We start from the raw sequence: 21055 nt of genomic DNA on the forward strand, positions 1-21055 counted from the left end.
TAGATTGTTGAAACAAAATATAAAATTTGTGCAATATTAAATAAATAGAAAAGTTTCTTGAACAAAAAGGCGTGTGCGACTCATTTGTGATATTAAGAGAAGAAAAATTCACAAAACCCACGTGTAAAATAAATTTCCAACGGTCTCAAAAAACAAACAAATCTAAATTATATTATAAACAAAACTGTATAATGCTCATTGGTGTGAGAGAATCATCAGTTTTAATCAAAGACGAAAATAACCATATATTTATCATATTTGGCAACAAAGCTCTTCTGTGGTGTTCTGTTGTCAAACAAAAATACAGTGGTATAGAGAAAAGCAGAAAAGCTATTTGATACTTTCTAAGTAGAACAGCTTCTTGTTAGTTTTTCTACCTGACCTACAATTGATTTGGCTAATTATAATAATTAATTGGGAGAATTTCTCGGTTAATTTTAGCAAAATTGAAATTTCTATAATAAGCAAAGTTTTAGATATTAAATTTTTGCTACAACATTCACGCAGTGATTTTTATTAAAAGTTGCGAAAATGGAATGGAAAATTGAAAACGAAAACACGTGTCGACTCTATTTAATGGAGAATGAAAATGAAGTAGTTTTTTATAGGGGTTGTTTGGTCAAACAGGGTCAAGGATCAACTTTGTTTTTTTAAATGGAATGACATTGTTTTTGTAGCACACCATTGTACTTTACCGTAATAAAGCTTTTGTTTGAAAAATATTTTTCCTACACTCAATTTACGGCACTTCATTTTAAGGTTGTCTAAAAATTTTTTAATTAAAGAAATTTTTTTTGGATATAAAATACTTAAGAATTTATAAATACTATCATTTTGAGAATTTTCTGATAAAAAATTTCTTTGTTTGTAACTGTTAATCTGAAAATACCTGAAATGAAGGGGCAAGAATTGATATCTAGAAACTAAATTTTCAAACAAAAGTGGCTCTTTTTGTGGCAAAGAACAAGAGTCTGCTACATAAATATGTAGTTCCATTTGAAAAAACAAATTTGACCATGAATTGCCTCCGTATAAGAATAATATACATTTTATTTTCATTCTTCGTAAAAGTTAATCAATACGCGTTTGACGATTTTCCATTCCGTTTCCGAAATATAAGAGTTTAAAAAATTATCCTGTTTATGTTGTCTACGCTCATGATGTGGTCATAATTTATTCAACAATATCATCATAACACTCTTGAAACATGTAAAACGCTTGTTGATTTATAAAACTATTTGGAAAATATTTTATATACATATACTTCAGACTACAGAGAATTTATTTCTGCAGTAAATTACAGTAGTTATTTTAATATTTAAATCGGTTCAGTATCACGTACTTACTGTAAATGCAAAAATCCTTACAAAAATGGGCGGAGGAAGTGTCTCCATTTTAAGGAAATTTTTTTAGGCTATATCTCCATAACCGTGCACTTTAGACCAAAAATGGTAATAACCTTTATTGTAGTTACACAAATTTCCTAAAACTTTTATTTTAAACTTTTTTTTCTTAAATTAATATTTATGACGTTATAACGCGTTTAATGTTGCATTACAACTACAGATAATTGACAATTTTTTCTTGCACTGATTTACAGGAGTTATTTTTTTCTAAAAATAGGTTTATTATAACGTACTGAATATAAATACACAATATCCTTACAAACTTGGAGGGGGGAAGTGCCGCCATTTTGAGAAAAACCGTTCGGCCTATAACCCCACAGCCGTGAACTTTAAGCCAAAATGGTAATAACTTTTTTTGTAGATAATTAAATGTTCCTATCTTTTAAGTTTATTATTTAAAAAAAAATATCAAGGAGTGGTCGCTGCTTTTACAGGTAAGAAGGCAAATTATTTATTGCTAATTATGTTACTAACGGTAACATTTTTCATATATTTATTGAATTTATATCATGACACTATGTCTACTTCTTTTGTATTAATCTTGCACCCGGTGGTTGCAACATTAAACGCTTTATAACTTATTATCATAAGGGATATCGGCCAAATAGTTAAAAAGTAAATCGTCAGAGTCGGTCATAAACAGTGATACAAAAAAAAATTAGTATACAAAAAAAGTAGGTAATTTAATTATCTACAATAAAGGTTATTACCTTTTTTGTTCTAAAGTGCACGGTTATGGAGATATAGCCTAAAACGGTTTGCTTTAAAATGGAGGCACTTCCCTCGCCTACTATAGTAAGAATTTTGTGCATTTACTGTAAGTACGTGATACTAAACCGATTTAAATAGTAAAATAACTACTGCAGAAATAAATTCTCTGTAGTCTGAGGTAATATATATGTACAGCTAGATGTTGATATAGGTAAAAGATATTTATAAATTTCCATGTAAAACATTTCCTCATATTAAATAGATTGTTTTGTTTTCTATTCAAAATTCGAAATGTGATGTAAAACAACTGTTATTGTTTCATCATTTCAATAGACATATTATTATCATTATTATACTAGGTAGGTAGCATACAGATATGATATGATTCTATTTATGGATAGAGAGTCTCGCACTCTAGAAAATAGTGCATCAATTCGATAATAGTACTCGATTTAGAGAATTACTTGAACTAGTTAATTACGTTTTCCAAGTATTACTGAACACAATTATAAAAAAATCTGATATAGACACCATACGACTTCCATGAATGCTTATAAATTAGTATATTTATAAGCTGTTATACTGAAAATCGATATCGATAACATCGCTACGTACAAAACATCGCTACGTTCATACCGATATAATTTAAAACAAGTGAAAACAAACAATTGACTGAGTTAATTGTTGAAATACCATGTATAGACAGTGTTGATGACGCAATCGTTTGTTTTTTGACGTCACGTTAATAAAAAAAGATATCCACTTTTAAATAGCCACACACACACTGATATTCCCATATTAGTGCATACTATAAAATTTGCACCTAATAAGCGCCCTCGTGGGTAAACAGTGATGTTTACAAAAAAAATTTTCAAACAAAGTTGTTAATTTTTTACATTTAAACTTTTGTTCTATCTCTAACGGTTTACAAAATGGGTCCTACGGACCCAAGACTAAATTGACCCATATTGCTCATTTACGAACTTGACCTCAGTTTTTAGGTCCTGAGTAAGCTATAAAAATTTCATCTTGATATCTCTTTTCGTTTTTGAGTTATCGTGTCCACAGACGGACGGACGAACGGACGGACAACCGGAAATGGACTAATTAGGTGATTCTATGAACACCTATACCAAAATTTTTTTCGTAGCATGAATATGTTTAGGCGTTACACACTTTGGACTAAACTTAACATACTATGTATATTTCATATATACATGGTATAATGAATTGGACAGTTAAAGCAGTGTTTTTGAAATTTGTTCTTACAAATTTCTAGTATTGTCCTAGTCGTGTTTTTTTAGCGCTGTGACTACACTGTAAAAACGTACTTGTGACTTCATCTAAAACCAAATTTAATATACTTAAAGTGAGTATATTTATTCTTCAATGAAGACCAAAATAAATGAATACATAATAATATAAGAAAATATGTTATAAAAAATGCATATCAAATTCTGGAAATTATAGTCCCCTTTATAGACTTTTTTAATATTTTTTTTGTGGCGCTGCCACGAGTCTGCCTGCAAAGTTTCAACTCGATTGGATAACGGGAAAATGGTCAAAAATCGATCCAAATCAGACAAACAGATAAGCAGACGATCAGACACTATACGATTTATGAGAAAAGAAGTAAAAAGAATTTGATTATTCCTGTAAACAAGTACTTGGTAAACGAAAATATTTAGTTACTTTCTATCATGTTAAAAACAAATTTACTTGAACATCTGGCTTAATTAGCCGTCCAATTAATAGACTAGCTTTTTTAACTAAACGGCGCCGTTTAACTAGCGGCTTCAATGATATTCAGCCGTAAGGTCTACTAGTACATTTAATGAACTGGCTGGCTGGCAGATGCTTAGGTCATACGTACAATAAGATGGCCATTTGACAAAAAAAATTAAATACCTGATATTAAAATTGATTATTTAAGTAATTGAAAGTACAGTACCAGATCAAATAGCGTAACGAAATAACAAAGTACCTACACATAAATAATTAAAATACTTATTATAATTATATTTCTGAACTTGTAAAATAAAGATTTTAGGTATCACAAAGACGTCAGCAAACCTGTTTTTATAGTATTTTAAATGTTTACCGGGAAATGAATAAGTTACAAAATGGGAAAATTTTCTCTTTAGAGACCCGCGATTCACTCCGAGTACGTTTACCAAAACACAATTACCAATGGAATGAAATTTAAATGACAATTTTGAGGCCCTTTAAATGAATAAAGTAGTTAAACGTTATCCATTCAAATCATTTGCCTAGCTGTGTAATTGAATGGCTAAATGTATTCTAATGAATATAGTTGACTAAGGTAAATGCATTCCAGTTCTTCAGCTATTATAAAATATAATAAAATCCATTTAAAAGACGTAAAAACTGATAATGTCTTTAAGAAACCATTATTAGCGTAGGAAGAAAATAAAAAAGAAAGAGAAACATACGATTAACACTTGTTCTGCTGAATAATACCGTGCACCTTTTTGAGAGAATTGGTTCACATGATGTCAAAAATTGTTGAGACCACCATTAAGGGAAAATGATATCTTTGATTAAACAAAAAGTTGGTTCAAGTTTTCTCTCAGAGAATAAATAAATAATATTTGCTTGAATATGCCAAGTAGTTTTTTTTTCTGCAATTATACATCTTAAAATAATCTTTTTTTCTTTTTGATTACTATGTTATCGATATTGATCTCATTTAATTTCAAAGAACATCGAAATAAGATTAATAATTATTTGGTTGTTAAATACTTTTACACATTTGTACACGGTAAGAAATGTACAGTAAGAAATGCATAGAAAAACTGGATTTTATATCATGACATCTTCAATGATTTCCTTTGATCAAAAAATGAAAAACTGAGATCATACTAGATCAAGTTATATGTTAGTAGATGTGCACTTGTTCGTCTTTGTAGATCTACTTACATCAATACTGATGTACAGTAGGTCACCTGTGTACATCAGAGTACATAAGCGTACATCAGTGTTGATCTGCATTTATATCAAAAGATGTAGTATAGTACATCTGTTACAGATGCAGATCTGTTACAGATGTAGTATAGTGCAAATGTAAACCAACACTGATGTACGCTTATGTACGTTGATGTAGGGCTATCCAAAAGAAGTAATGTGTGTATCGCCAACCAGTATGGGCCTGACGATCATACTGCATTGACTCGTCCGCTATAACTATTGCGAATGTTACTATTCCCTCAATACAGTATACAGAATGGCGTTCACACCAATACGTACATAGTGATATCCACAAACATTTCTTGCCGTGATAGACAGTATTCTAATTCATGTGCCATATAAAAAGCTGTTTTGATACGATAAAAAGAAATAATTTGTTGCTACTGCTTCGTCATTTCATAAAACGTCGAGTTTTGGAGAATGAGATAGTAATAAACTACATATTTCATCATAATGTAATATCATTTATTGTTATTTAATAAATTGAATTTTGTATCAGGACCGTGTGTATGCTTTAATAATTTATATTCAAATTAATTTGTGGAAATACATGAATAAACTGTAATAAACTGAATTCACCAACGAACATCGAAAATTGGAATTCTCTGCAACCCAGTTTTGTATTCGGTTATTAATAGATTAATGGATGTAGGTTAAAATACAATGTTCCGCATACATTTCATAATTCGATTGTTTGTAATTTGTATTGTAAAAAAGATGGTCATAGGTATTCTGATAAAACCGTCGTAATTTTAAAAAGCCTAACGCCTATAGCCCTCAGAACCGTTCCTTAGGACCTATATAAAAAATGTTTTTAGAATTGGTCATGGCTTCTCTAATTCTATTTAACTATGTTAATATTTTGCCGAAGCCACAAATAGTTTGTTCACGTACGATTTCAACTAAAACTTATCCGATGTACTGAAGAAGAAATTTCAGAAAACAAGTAGCAAAATAAAAAATATCTATTAGTACTTAAAGATTTGATGATGTGTAGAAATAGAAAATGTGTATTTAAATACGAGTAGTAATGATAGTATTTTAACTTAAACATCAGAGTAATGTAAATAAAAACAATTTTTACAGAAAAAAAAAATACATGGAAACAATTTACCTCAAATGATAAAAATGTACCCAAAACAATGTACGATATAACAAGTAAATACACTTCATTCATGGCTGGTCTGGATAGTATTGTAATTAGCACTGAAAAAAAAAAGAAACAAATTTCATTAAAAAAAAATTCCATTTTCAATTAAAAAAGCATGAACTATTAAAATATTATTTTAGTTTCACATAAAAAACAATATTACTTTTTTCATTTTTTTATTCAAGTATAAACTATGGTACTTCAAGATTCCTTGTAGGTTGTTTTCCGATCTGATATCTGAAGGAAAAAAGAGATGTAAAATGTTTATTTTTAAATGTTATCTTTTTGAAAGAAATGACTGAATATATGTTATTTATATATTCCGGAGCAAAGAGATAACCGTCCAAATTTCGATGGAAAAATGGATACATGGTTATTCCAGTGTAAAAACAAACCTCATTTACTACGACGTTCTTGGCTATGCCTGAATAAGCTATGTAAGAAAACCAGTTTTAGACAGAAGTTCTAACTCTGATGTCAATGATAAGCTTAAAGACAGCTTTGAAATAATCCAGAACCCTACCTACTCCAAGAAAATCTACTATATTTTACATTTATAAAACAGTGCTTTTTGACAATAGAAGATATATGTTAGGACTTTACTCGATTATCAACTGGTCGAAACAAAAAAAGAATCGTTTTTTAAATGAAAAACCCTATTATAAAAATGTTACAAAAAGTTTGGTTATAGGTAGATGAGCCTAAAACCAAACAGGTTTTTATAAATCAATATTTCTTAAAAATAAATTCGACAACTATACTTTTAGAAGTTAATAATTATCAAAAGAAGAAAATAAAATTTACAATGGCACATGATAGTTCTAAAATCCATTGCACTCTGTAAATTAACTTATATACATAAAGAAATTTATTATATATTTTTCCGTATAACTAATAATTTTTTTTTTCTTTTAAAACAAAGGTACTCGACTATACTGGAGTACCTATTCAGATATGTCATATTTTCTCCGAAAATATAGACTTAAGTACTGTATTGAAGGTCAAAGGTGAGAGGCGGGGGTGTTTTACATCCCTTTTATCAGGTTCGAATTCCAAATTTAAAAGATAAAAGAGTTCACGCTTTTTTATGGCTTTACTCATCTCTACTGACCTTCACGACTAGCTAAACGAAAATTGGTAGGTACAGGTGGAATTACTGTCAAGAAACTTCCCAGAAGGAGGGTATCTACTTCCCAAGCCCCTTTCCCCTTTTTGTGTCGAATAATTATCATGGATTCTCGCGATTTTAGAAGCTTTGCTTTGACCCCCCCCCCAAATTGAGCTAGAGGAATGAAAGTTCCCTTAGTTGGTGTGAAATTTCCAACTCCTTTTTACGTAAATACATATTCTATGTTTTCAACAGGAAAAGGCAAAAATCAACATTTAATAATAAGAACCATCTTATGAGGAGGAAATTTGATCTTCGGGATGAAGCTCTACTGCTCAGAGGTTTTTTTCTTTTCAAAATAAGTTTCTTCGGTAGTGAAAACAAAACTAATAAATAAAAACATTCATTATTTATAGATATAAATTTTGCTGTATTGAGTAAGTACATGTTTTATCTTTTTACGTTTTAATTTAAATATTACTTTATTTAAAAAAAGAACAAAAACAAAAACATAGTTAAATAACTATCCATGACACATAATGGGAGTAGTAAAACATAGTTAACAACAGTCTGGCAGAAAAGTTTAACTTTTAAGTAACGCGAACGTACGTAGATTTTTTATAGATAAAATAAGTACATTGTTTTTATTATATTAACATTCTCCATAAATAGAACGAAAATAAGAAAAACTTAGTCACGATTCATCTAAATAAAAAATAAACAGATAAAAAATATAAAAATTACCGGCATAAAACAATAAACTTTTGTCTATAACTAATGTATTTGTTCTGAAACTATCACATAAACAAATTTCAAAACGGGAATTTTAAAGTTATTTCATTTTATTATCAGTGTCTTTTGGCTATGGCATTTTGAAAAAAAAAATTGAGAAAGGGAGAATTTCCCAAAGTTTTTCAATGGAGAAGCATCTTTTAGCAGGCTGAAGCTCACAGCATCTTGTAACAGGCTGAAGTGCAGTGCCACGGTTTTGTTGTTTGAAATTTTTAAGAGGGAAGGATCGGGAGCGATTCATGACGTCAACGAAAAAAGGAAAAACATATGTGTTTTGTAGGGGCATATGTCTCTGATGCCAAAAGTAATAGAAGTATAAAACTTGGAACGACGAAGGGTCCAACCGTTTGGTGAATTGGAGGCTTGGCCAGAGTTCTTTTTAGGATCAGACCTAGCCATGGACTAGGGCTTATAAAATTGGAATTTTTTTAAGGAGGTGTAAAACTATCATATAACGAAAAATTAACTTTAGTCGTATCATGGAGGGCTACCTACTGTTATTACTACGGTTAGATATATTGGTCCAAACGGCACGGGGGAAGAACAGTGGCAGGTTTAAGGATTGGCAAAGAAGCAGTTTGCTCACTGAGCCTTCGAAATAGAGGGCTCCAAGTTCAGTAACGAAGGCAAAAAAAAGGGTGTTGTTTATAGATTTTCAGGTTTCCTAGGAAAATTTTTTTCCATTGCTCATGTTTCCTTACATACGCCACTGGGGAAGAACATGCTATGTTTCACAAACATTGAACTGAGATATTTTCAATAAATGCAATTAAAGGTTTTAAATCTTTTCAAAATGTACTCCTCGAAATTAACATAAATTAAAGCTAAAATCAAAGGTAAAATGACACACAAAAGCAAACATTTATCTAGTTAGAAGAAAATTACAAAAATCTGAGCTCAGTAAAAAGTTTCTGAGCTCAGTGTTTTTCAGATTGATCTTGTTATTTTGCGGTCGTAGGTAAGTTATGAACATTGTTGTAACCGGTATCGTTACAGATGGTTTTATTGTTGACGAATAGTAGACTAGGGAAACAAAACAATCAAATAATTGTAGTATAGGTGTATTTAAATGAAGAAGAAACGAAACTAATTCGGTAAATGTCGTTATTTGTCGTGTTGTAAAAGATACTTAAGTCTTAAGTCTGTCTTTCTATGCGTTCGTATGTGTGTCATTTTATTGTATTTATATGAACGAACACACTTATGACTATGTTTGCACAAATATAAACATTTAAGCAAGAATAGTGTCTTTGTTGGAGGCACTCAGCAAAATTTAGTGTATGCAGTATAGAATTATAGATGATACCCCTTAAGATGTTGTGTTTATTGATAGTACACGTAGATAAATAATATCAGATATCAGAACAAGATTATATACATTTATCTGAATTATGTAGGGTAGGCAATGTCTTTCTGTCTATATGTAATGAACGCCACTGGTATGCACCATAATTTGAATGCATGCATCCACCTGGGGCATCAAAATATAATATCACATCATATGCTGTTGATGATGATGATTATTAACAATAATAATATTCCTAAATAATATTTATTCATAAGGAATACAATAATAATTTACCTCCATAAACTAATGCACATGAGCCAACAGTAAATGTGATTGCAATTAATTTCTGTACTCGTGTCTCATCATTTAGAAATAATCTATTTGAATCATCTACTGCTATATTTATTAAACCAATGCCATCATGACTACTGGCGCTGCCAGCACCCCCTCCTCCTTTATCATCATCATCACTACCACCACTGTCACTTAATAAATTATTTAAATTGAACGACCTAGAAGTTGATTTTGTTGCTGTTGTGGTGTTATGTAATGGATTTGATATTGTGGATGTTGTTGATGATAATAATGTAACCGTCGATGATGCAGAAGATGATGCAGCTGATGTGGAATCATCAATTGATGATGATTTCCCTCTATCGTTATTATTATGATGAACATTTATATTATCATTATTATTATTAATACTGCTGCCACCATTAACATTTTGTGGTGGGATTGTTGGTAATAATAAATCAATACCACATATTAATAATATTGTGATACATAATATTATTAATAAGCCTAATAAATGCGTCATGTTGCTTTGGTTCATACGTAGAAAGTAACGTTGGTATAACATTTCTACCTGAAACAAAAAGAAAAGTATCATGTATAGTAAAGAATAAACTGTTTCTGTTTCGTTAGGAAAAATCATTCATTCAGCTTTAATTTTTTTGTTACTTCAGGAGCAGAATTCTTACTGCACGTACAGACACGCTGGAACTGGATTTGAAAAAAAGTCAGTTTTTTTTTAAATCATATTAAACTGCAAACGATGAAATGGATTTAAGCAACGTCGTAACTAGGGTACATAGCACCGGTGGCAAGTATTTAGACTTCGCTTTATACACCATGTTCTGTGATTGACTGCAGAAACCCAGCTTACCAAAAGAAGCTCATCAAGAACAACTAAAAAACTATTTTACAAATTTGGATCTGAGACGTAATTTGGGAGATACGAGTATGGCAAAAATTGATAAATTTGTTCATTCACTGACTATCATTCGATAACCAGTAGCCAATGATTATCAGTAGATATTAGCAAATTTCATTTAAAAATGGAAGGGATTTAAAAAAAAAAAGTATAAAATGATTTAATTGGATTTGGTCAAATTATCCCACTTTTTATATTTTTATAATATTTTTGTTAGCTACGGCCCTGGTCATTCTAGTGAGCATTATTTGTTTGTAGTAACGATATTTACCAATGAAAATTCATAATTTAGAGCCAAGACGGTGAATAATTATGAGGAGGTAATTAAAAGTATTCAGATCTGCTCTAAATCGTTTGTAGTTTAATGTAGTGACGAGAAAAGTAATTTTAAAGTTGCAGTATTTTGAAAAAAATATATGAAGTAATAAAATAATGGAGTTTTACTACAAAATGATATAAACGTCGAAACTACAAACAATTTAACTATTCAGATTTCCTCCAAATCGTTTTTAGTTGTATATGATCAAAAAACAACATGATTTTTTCAAATTCAGTTCTAGCAAACATGAAAATTATTTTTCTCATCATTACATTAAACTACAAACGATTTTATCATTTTGTTGTAAATTTCCATTATTTTATCAATTTATCTATTGTTTTCAAAGTACTGTAGCTGGGTAATTATTTTTTTCAGCACCATATTAAACTACAAACGATTTGGGGCCGATCTGAATACTTTATCATTTCTATGTATCGCCAGAGAAAAATGATATTTTAATTTTGATAATTTTGATAAAAAGAAAGGAAATTCTTTTTTATACCATGTATATATAAAGTATATCATAGTATATTAAGTATAGTCCCAACGATTAAAAATATTGATGCTTATGTATCAAGGTAAACTTAGTTTAGTCCCAAGTTTGTAACGCTTACAAATATTGATTATATCAACAGAATTTTGGCATACGTGTTCATAAAATCATCTAGTTAGTCCATTTTCGGTTGCCTGTCTGTCTGTATGTATACATGACTAGATTGATACCCGCCCGTTTCACTGGGCTTAAATACTACCGCTTTATAGCCTCCACCCTCTCTTGATATACGCAGTTTTCAATTTTGTTAAATGTAAAATAGTCATAATTCATTGAGAATACCAGAAAAGGCCATGATTTGTTTGATATTTACTATTTTAAATTTTTACAGAATTTATGGTTCAAAATGATGATCATAGAGTATGGTTCAAAATGATGATCTGCTCCATCTATAATCATAATTTTGAATCATAAATTAAAGATTTCTGTAAAAATTTAAAAAATGGTAAATGCCAAATTAAATTAAACATTTTAACTTCCCGCTAAGAAAATAGGGTAGTTATTGTTTTCACCCCGTTTTGCCAAAATCGAGTTTTCATCAGATCTCGACGTTTTAAGGTGGCTTCCCTGACTACTTCCGCGAGGGTGTCTGTATGGCTGTATGTATGTATGAGTGTGTTTGTGTGTGTGTGTGTGTGTGTGTGTGTGTGTGTGTGTGTGTGGATGTATGTAAACCTCTCATAACTTTTGAACGGCTTGTCCGATTTGATCGCGGTTGGTGCCATTCAAAAGGGCTTGACCAAACTTAGATTTTGGACCGATTCGAACCGATAGATTTCGAGAAATCTAAAAAAAACTGCAAAAAAAATTTTTTTAAAGTGGTTTTTTTTAATAACTTTTAAACGGCTGTATCGATCAATTCCTAATCTGCTGTATCGATCAAACTAATCAGCTCTCAACATCAAAAAACCACGTCGATCACCACCAGTCCGGTCAAAATCGGTTGATTCGTTCGTGAGTTATCGTTGACGAAAGAAAACCCAAAAAAGCGAGTGGATATAACATCAGAATAGATAAAATTTTTTACACGTTATGAGTCAATACTTAGCGGGAAGTTACAGGGATGACCTGCGGGGTCAACCGTTTTCCAAATTTTTTTTTAAATATATCGTTATAAATTATAGTTCGTTTGAACTCGTAAATGAGCAACGTATAGGTCAATTAGGTCATGGGTTCGTGGGAACCATCTTGTAAAGATAATACATGGTTTATTAAATACGCAAAATTATAAGAAATTCTATTCTTTGTTTTAATGAATAAAATATGTTATTTCCTTTTTTTGTATGTTTTTTCATTCTATATAAATGTGACATTATTTAAAGAAATTATAAACAATAACATTGAAAAAACAAATAGAAAAAGAGAGAGAGAGATAAATAAACAAACAAACAACATAAATGTATATTAATGTATGTAACTAGTTTTAATTTAATTTATTATATTATCATATCAAATCCATACTTAATCCTTTTAAATAGATCCATCAGAGAATATATTCCTTTATTAAATAATAAATAGGCTTAGTCTTCGCATACATTACAATATTATTCTTTTTATATTCTGCTATCTTCACATCGTTTACAACAATGTTGATGCTAACACAATAAACTTGTAGTACAATATTACATACATTAAATACAATAAGTCCTTGTTATTTACAAAGTATTTGAAAATATTTTACATGAAGTAACGAGATGCTAATGATAAAGTTTGGGATAACTCTAATATCTCATTATTTAATTATTCAGGAGCATATGAAACAACTAACTACATAAAAACAAAATCTATTTAGAAAATTTATAGTGGGGTAAGCAGTAGTAGGCACAAAATTACAATATTTCTTGCATGCAATTTAACCTGTCAGCACTCACGTCAACCTTTCGGTAATCTTTAGTCACGTAATGGGAGATTTGCTCACGCGTTCTGTACATACTCGAAATATTCACGCGTTAAATTTTCTTCAACATTTTTACACCAATTAGGAGGAAATTTTATAATATGTACTATATCAGTTATATATGTGTCACATGTATGTATGTGTTATATGTGATAAAGAAATCAACACTGTCTATACATGGTATTTCAACAATAAACTGAGTTAATTGTTTGTTTTCACTTGTTAACATTGACGTTAAAGTTATATAGACTGAGTTTCCATCGAAAAGCAGCAAATAAGGATGGCGCTGCTGTAGCAAAAGTGTAAGTTTTAAAAGAAGTGGTCAAAGTAATAAGACCAAGATATAAATCTAAGCAAGTTGTTAGAGAAGGATATAGAAGTTCACATCAAACACCTTTGGCTATACAAGCGCCAATATAGTCAATTTAGAACTGTTTATTTGTATTCTTTTTTACTTTAACCCTTACTTAAGTTCTCCTTATCTCTACTCTCTATAGAGTGATATTAAACTAACGAAATCACATGAACAGGTCCGATAATTTTTGAACTTAAATAAGGGTTAAAGTAAAAAAGAGTACAAAATAACAGTTCTAAAATTGACTATATTGGCGCTTGTGTAGCCAAAGGTGTTTGATGTGAACTTCTATATCCTTCTCTAACAACTTGCTTAGATTTATATCTTGGTCTTATTACTTTGAGCACTTCTTTTAAAACTTACACTTTGGCTACAGCAGCGCCATCCTTATTTGCTGCTTTTCGATGGAAACTTCTCATATACAGAGTTAGTTCTCCTTATCTCTACCCCCTATATATCAAGCGTACTCAGTAAGTTTTTTTTTTTTTTTTTGCTTATACCTTTACTCTCTTGATGAAAAAAATCAAATTTACGAAGAAAAAAATTATAAAAACTGTATTTGCGATACAATTTGTTGACCGTGACACGTTAATAGCATTCCATACGTATTTTACAGAGAGATGTTTCATAATTAATTAAAAATGAACAAATTGCTGTGAAGCAGCAGGAGGGCGATTAATTATTGACCTTGAAAAGCATTCAAGACGTTTTTGATTTAAAAATCTCAAAGACAACAAGGACAAGGTAATACTAAACTACAGCCGACACACCACACCATACTAATCATCCCTGGCAAATATATAAAAAACAGTTTTCCGATGTTTCTATTATTTAAATATTTAGGGTTTAATGTATTGTATGTATGATCAACACGCTTTAATAATTCAAATTTTTATTTTTCATAAAAATAAAGGTTATTTGTCGGAAGAGTACATAATGTAACAATATGTACTTGTGAGAATAATAATAATAAATGTATTCTCTCTGTTGATGAGATCACCTACAAATGGGTGAACGTAATCTGAGCATTAAAATAACTCTGCGAAAAGTATAAATCGAACAATATATCTCAGACCACACAAAAATATTTTTGGTAAAACCAAAATTAATTGCCAGTTTATAAAATAGCAATCTTCAATCTTCAAATTAGTAAAGAACATGCTTTCCATTGTGTGCCAATAGACCTTTTCATCATGTTATAAGCGCAAGTGCATAGTTTATTTTTTCGGAGTGACAGCAATAAGTTGGACTAAGATAGTAGGTATTTGTTAATCATTTTATCACATTGGTTATAAATCATTTAGTACGAAACAAAAAAGAATCGTGAATTTAAAATGAAAAGGTCTATCACTGCATAGTCTTATTGCTAAAGGTGGCACGTGTTATTATCCACGACTGACATATTAAAATTAATAGTAAGAGAAAATGTTTAGGAAATATGCATTAGGAGTTAATTGAATTTCGTGTACTCTTGAAATAGCCTACCGTTACAGTTAAACTTTATTTATTTTCCGCTAGTCAGTATTATTTATCAAATAAACTTCTATTCCGTCTTTAAAAAACTGCAAAAAATATGAATATAAGTTTGTAAACGGTCACCATTTCGAAAATTTAAAAAATTTAATGTATAATAATAACTATGTTATAATATTTTGGACAAGTAATAAGCGTAGTGATTAATTTACAAATAGATAAATAGATAACATCATTAGCTATAGACAAAAATGGATACACCATTGCGAATTTTATTTTCTAATTTATTAATAAAAAAAACTTTTAAGAAAAAGAAAACCGACTTCAATAGAAAAACTTTTCCAAAACAAATTAATATGCACTAAAAAGTAAAAAAAATAACGACAATATAATGCACTTAAAATTATTGTTATTTTTGGAGTCGGTGTCAGCCAAGGAAACAACTCTGACAGAATAGTTTGCTACATAAGCTTGGCTGACACCGACTTCAAAAATTACAATTATTTTAAGTACATTATATTATTGTTATTTCTTTTACTTTTTAGTGTATATTAATTTGTTTTGGAAAAGTTTTTCTTTTGAAGTCGATTTTCTTTTTGTCGAGTTTTTTTTATTTTGTGATTTTTAGTGAATCTGAAGTACACTAACTCATTTGTCACTAAAAAAGAATCATAGAAATCGGTTGGCGTGATATTGAGTTATTCGTCCTCTTGCCGTGAATACTTAATGCAAATTTAAGACTTTTATGGTTTTCTCATGGATGCCGTTGTCAGAACTGGACCAAAATGAAATAGGACCACACTTTAAGTACCAGCTTTCAAATAGATATCGTCAAAATCGGTTCATCTAGTCGAAAGTTCTGAGGTAACACACATTACAAGAAAAAAATACAGTCGAATTGATAACCTCCTCCTTTTTTGTTTGAAGTCGGTTAGAAACTAATACAAGCGTTGATATTAAACATTGTTTATACACGGTATTTCAACAATTATATCAGTGAATTGTTTATTTTCACTTGTTTTATTCTTAATTTTCCACCTAATCTTAAATTATTACTTGATAGATTTTATCCATTTCTCTTTCATCTACTTTGTTCTCATGAACATTATTCATATCTTAAATTGTGTATTATAAAAGTGCCCGGATTACGAAACCTGTACACTCCACAGGTATATACTCTGACGATTATTATTTTTCTACGCTTGATAAACAAACATGACGTATACTTATATTGTCAATTCATGAATTTAAAATTTTTTTTTGCTGGAATTATATCTTCATCTATTTATTTAGTATCATTAATTCAATTTTTTATGCGTCCTTTACATGTGTTATTTGTGTTTATTTTATACATATATTTACTTATACAAATTGATGTAATAACAATAAATAAATATTGAATCTAGTTTTTATATGCATTAAAATTTTAAATATTCTGAATATAAAAAATCTGAGGTGAATCACCGGATAACCTCCATGTCTTGATTTATTGAACAGCATTCATTCAGGCAGAATCTTTTCAAGTAAGAGAAAATATTTTTCATACAAGACTTTAAACTGTCACGATATTAGCTCAGTTGGGTAAGGCGTAACCAATTTCGTCCGCGATATGCTTAAGGTAGCGGGTTCGATTCCCGCCGTTGCAACAAAATTAATTTAATTAATAGTTGTGATGGGCTTTTGTAGTGCATGGTATATGCATTAAGGAGGTACACTCAGCCTCTGAAATTGAGTAGCTGATAAATGAACTTATCAACGGAAAGGTGGTAATACGCATATAAGTATCACCATGGGGTCTATAGCCTAAGTGTGTCCTTCGTGGACAGTCAATATAACCTAACCTAGGCTAAGACTTTAAACTGAGGGTCGACATACCATGTAGTAAAAATTAGATGGTCCAAAACCATTTTAACCTGCCTTTCATGTTGTACTGTATCGTTTTGTCGCACTAAATATATTTTAACACAGACTAATCGAACTCATAAGGCGTACACAAATGGCATTTACACACTTAATCGTTGCTTGCCTTCACCCAAAATAAAGTGTGAGTAAGTCCAACAAATCCATATTCCTATACCTCTATGCTATTGATTGAAGTAAACTATGGGTTGAAGCATAATATTTGAAATAACACACAGTAAATTATATATAAGTTAATTGATTAAAAACTCAATACATACTGAAGTGTATTATGATTTATAAAAACAATTTAAAAAAAAATCATTTCGTTTTTCAAAAGGAAACAAATTTTGTAATTGAATATTATTATGTAATAACTCAATTCTTTTCCTCAACTTATTCACGATTTTTCTGCCGTAGATATGTAAAGCTTCAAGAACTCATTAACCCGGGTCTGCAGTCTCTGCGCTGTTTATAAAACGAGTTTACGAAAATTATTGTAGTTTAAACTTCTATAACATTGTGTTTGAAAGTTAAGTTTTGTATTATAAAGATAGCAAAGTTAAAAGCAATATTTTCATCTTAATTAACATATCCGGAAAAGTGATGGTCTGACAGCACAGTTGTCATTAGCAATTTTTATACAAAATAGATAGTAGATATTTAACTAATGTGAAAGTTCCACCTGATCAATGAAATATGTAGATGAACCTTAAATATACGTATGACTTAAGTACCCAACACTCTGACTGATATTGTCCAATAGACATCCCAGAACTTCTAAACACAGGGTATGGCAGAGGAGTGTGCGATTTTGAAAACGTTGCAAAACAAAAACTCATAAATTTTTTCAAATTATTTTCTTACCGTCTTAAATCACATATAAAAAGAATTTAAGAAAATAACATAAATTGAATTTTTATGTAAATTCAAATTTGTATTTTTAACTGCGTAATGTTAATAAAGTAAGTTAAAAATTATAACTTGCGACTATTTCTTGTGTGTTTACCGTAAAAGAAGGGTATCAAAAGAGAGAGAAACTTTACCAGGAAAACCGACCACCAACGGTTGAAACGTTGAAAGAAGGTAACTGGCAATAGGTGGTTCAATCCTGCAGTCCTCCAATCAGTAAAAATTTTCATTGAAAATCAAATATAAAAAAACTTGTGGCACGGCGTTTGTGTTTAAACTGCCCCGAAACGGCTTGACCAATTTTAATGCATTTTTTTGTTTGTATATAGTAGGTATAATAGGGCGCAAAGATCACCGCCTACTCCCACTTTAAGGTGGTGAAAAAGGGAATGACAGTTTGTATATGGAAGCCCCATGTTAATAAGTTTATGGACAAATATGGATCAATGTTTGCTAAAATGTAAATGTTACTAAAGTTTTCTTAAATTCATGTGGTTCATAATAATTACAAAAGAGAATTTAAATTATTCCTCTCACAAGCAGTATGTTATGAATGTTTCTATATAAAGAAAAAATCGGAAAAACAAATAAATATTTCATCTAATATTGTCAATTGTCAATTGTAAAATATATTATATACAATAGGTACTACTGAAAAATATACAATGTAAATCATTTTACGAAAAATTGGAAACAATGGTTATAATGCCATATGCTGATACTTATTATCGATTCCCGCCGTCCCAACAAATTCATTTAATTAATAGTTATGATGGGATGGTGTAGTGCATGGTATATGCATGAAGGAGGTGCACTCAGCCTCTGAAATTAAGGAGCTGATAAATGAAATTATCAGCGGAAAGGTGGTAAAACACATATATGTGTGTATAGCCTAAGTGTGCCCTTCGTGGACATCCAATATAACCTAGCCTAACCTATGATGCTGATATACATTATGTATAAAGTTAAAAACTGACAATGCACACATTCTTTATTAATCCTGCATTAGTAAGAAGTAAGTAAGAGTATTTTGGAATTCAACCCGTAAGGCGAACAAATGGGACGGAGGTCTAATTGTGTTAGAAATAGGAGTAAGGTTTGTGTTAAGAGAGCATGCTAAGCAGGGGGTGGGCAAGCAGGTGGGCTAAGCAATAATATTAGCTATTAATAAATAATTAGTGCTGCAGGTGTTAATTTAGAATAAATAATCGCTCATCAAAAGTTATAATCAAATAACTTATTGTAGGTGAAGCGAAGTTTACGGGGGGTCAGCTAGTAAACTAAAAATTTATGAATATAAGAAAAAAGGTATTATATAGAATTAAATGTTTTTATTTACAAGGTACTTGATTCCCGAAAGCGTATTCCTTATTATTATTCTTGAGTATTCGTTACAACAGTTTTACAAGCAGACAAAACTTAACATTTGTATACTTGCGACTAAAAGCAGTGTTTATAAAAAATATTTATGGGAGTTTTCATTGGAAATATACAATAAATTTATGAATATATGAAAATATTTGTTATATGGAATTAAATGTTTTTATTTACTCTTCTATAAAAAGGTACTTGATTCCCGGAAACGTATTTCTTATAGAAATTATTTTTTTTAGTTTTTTTTCTTAAAAATAAGAGGGTTGTATTTTATAACTATTATCTCGGAAGTTTTAAAATAAACAATTAAATAACTAGTGTTCGGCCGAAACAGGACTTTCTCCCGAAATGAAAACCGAATTTATTTCAGTTTCGGCTGAATCCGAAACTTTTTTAGACGTATAAAAAATCTATCGTTTACTGAAATTAGGCTTATTTTTTAAAATTATCCAGAACACGTGTTAAATGAAATAAAAAATAATAATTAAATTAAGTAAAAACATAAATATACTTGGGTTATTTTATCGAGGCAAACTTCTTGAACTTGAAAGTGTGTTTTCAATCCTAAAAGTACAATTTAATAGATTCGAATTTATATTTTTGCTAAAAATAAGTTATTTTAAGTCGAAATTAAAAGATCAAACCACTTAAATAAAACTGTGTGCTTTAAAAACGCACTTTGATTTTTTAAATGTTGGCCTCGGTAAATAGGTTAATGTTTTTTTTATATAGTTATTTTTTTTATATTACTGGTATAAAACAAACGAAATTATAGAAATTAACAAAATATTAACAAAATATAATATTAAAAAAACTACCAACACGACACTACTGAGCATGAGCCACGAACTCGCCCTAGGCCAGTCAAATAACTTGCGATAATTAATATGATATCAATATGCTATATTTTCAAATTTTATTATAATTATTTGTAAAAATGTGTGTTTGTATTTTCGACTTTTTCTTATTTTTGTCTTAGAATCTTTTAAATTAAAAATAAATTATTTAATGAATTATACACGAAAAGTCTTTTAAATTTTATTTTATTTAAATCACAATTTTATGTATTTATTCAAATTGAATTAATTCGTTTTAATTTCGTATTTATTAACATTTTAGTAGGCATTATTACATATATTTGATTTACAACCCCAAATCCTATGACAACAATACTGAAAATTTCCGAGTTTCGAAAAGAACAAACAAAGAGTCAAAATATAGGCGAGAGGAGTTGTTCACATGATTGTTAGCGTAACTAAATTAATATTCCGCTATTCTTACCATCGATGTAATTGATCTTGAATGAAAATAATGAGAAAAAGGAATCAAAATTCAAAATTCATGGTCTGTTTTACTGAAAACTAGGGCAGTCTACGTTAAGCCGCTATATGCTCTGCGCCTTTTATCACGTATTTCTTCTCTGGTGCCTAAAAAGAGGCGTTTTCGTGAAGAATTGTCTAGAAATGCCACTACTGTTTTGTAAAACAAAATTTACTAAAACCTAACATCCTTTGTGATCCTTTGTATGGGGTACAATGTCCGCATGTACCTTTGGACAAGCATGATTGTACTTTGGGAAAAATAGTGTAAACGATTTTTTATGTACAAAAACTTAGC

At 29.9% G+C, this 21055-nt stretch overlaps 1 protein-coding gene across 1 annotated transcript in view; it reads right to left on the reverse strand.

Annotated features, from left to right (window-relative positions):
• Window positions 1-21055, reverse strand: part of LOC123304024 (adenylate cyclase type 6) — a 229251-nt gene that overhangs the window by 127520 nt on the left and 80676 nt on the right. Inside the window, 2 exon segments of the mRNA XM_044886331.1 lie at window positions 6181-6311; window positions 9738-10308. Of these exon segments, the coding sequence (XP_044742266.1) occupies window positions 6181-6311; window positions 9738-10308 (702 nt within the window).

This window comes from Chrysoperla carnea, chromosome 1 (genome assembly GCF_905475395.1).
Source record: "Chrysoperla carnea chromosome 1, inChrCarn1.1, whole genome shotgun sequence".
NCBI classification, from domain to species: Eukaryota; Metazoa; Arthropoda; class Insecta; order Neuroptera; family Chrysopidae; genus Chrysoperla; species Chrysoperla carnea.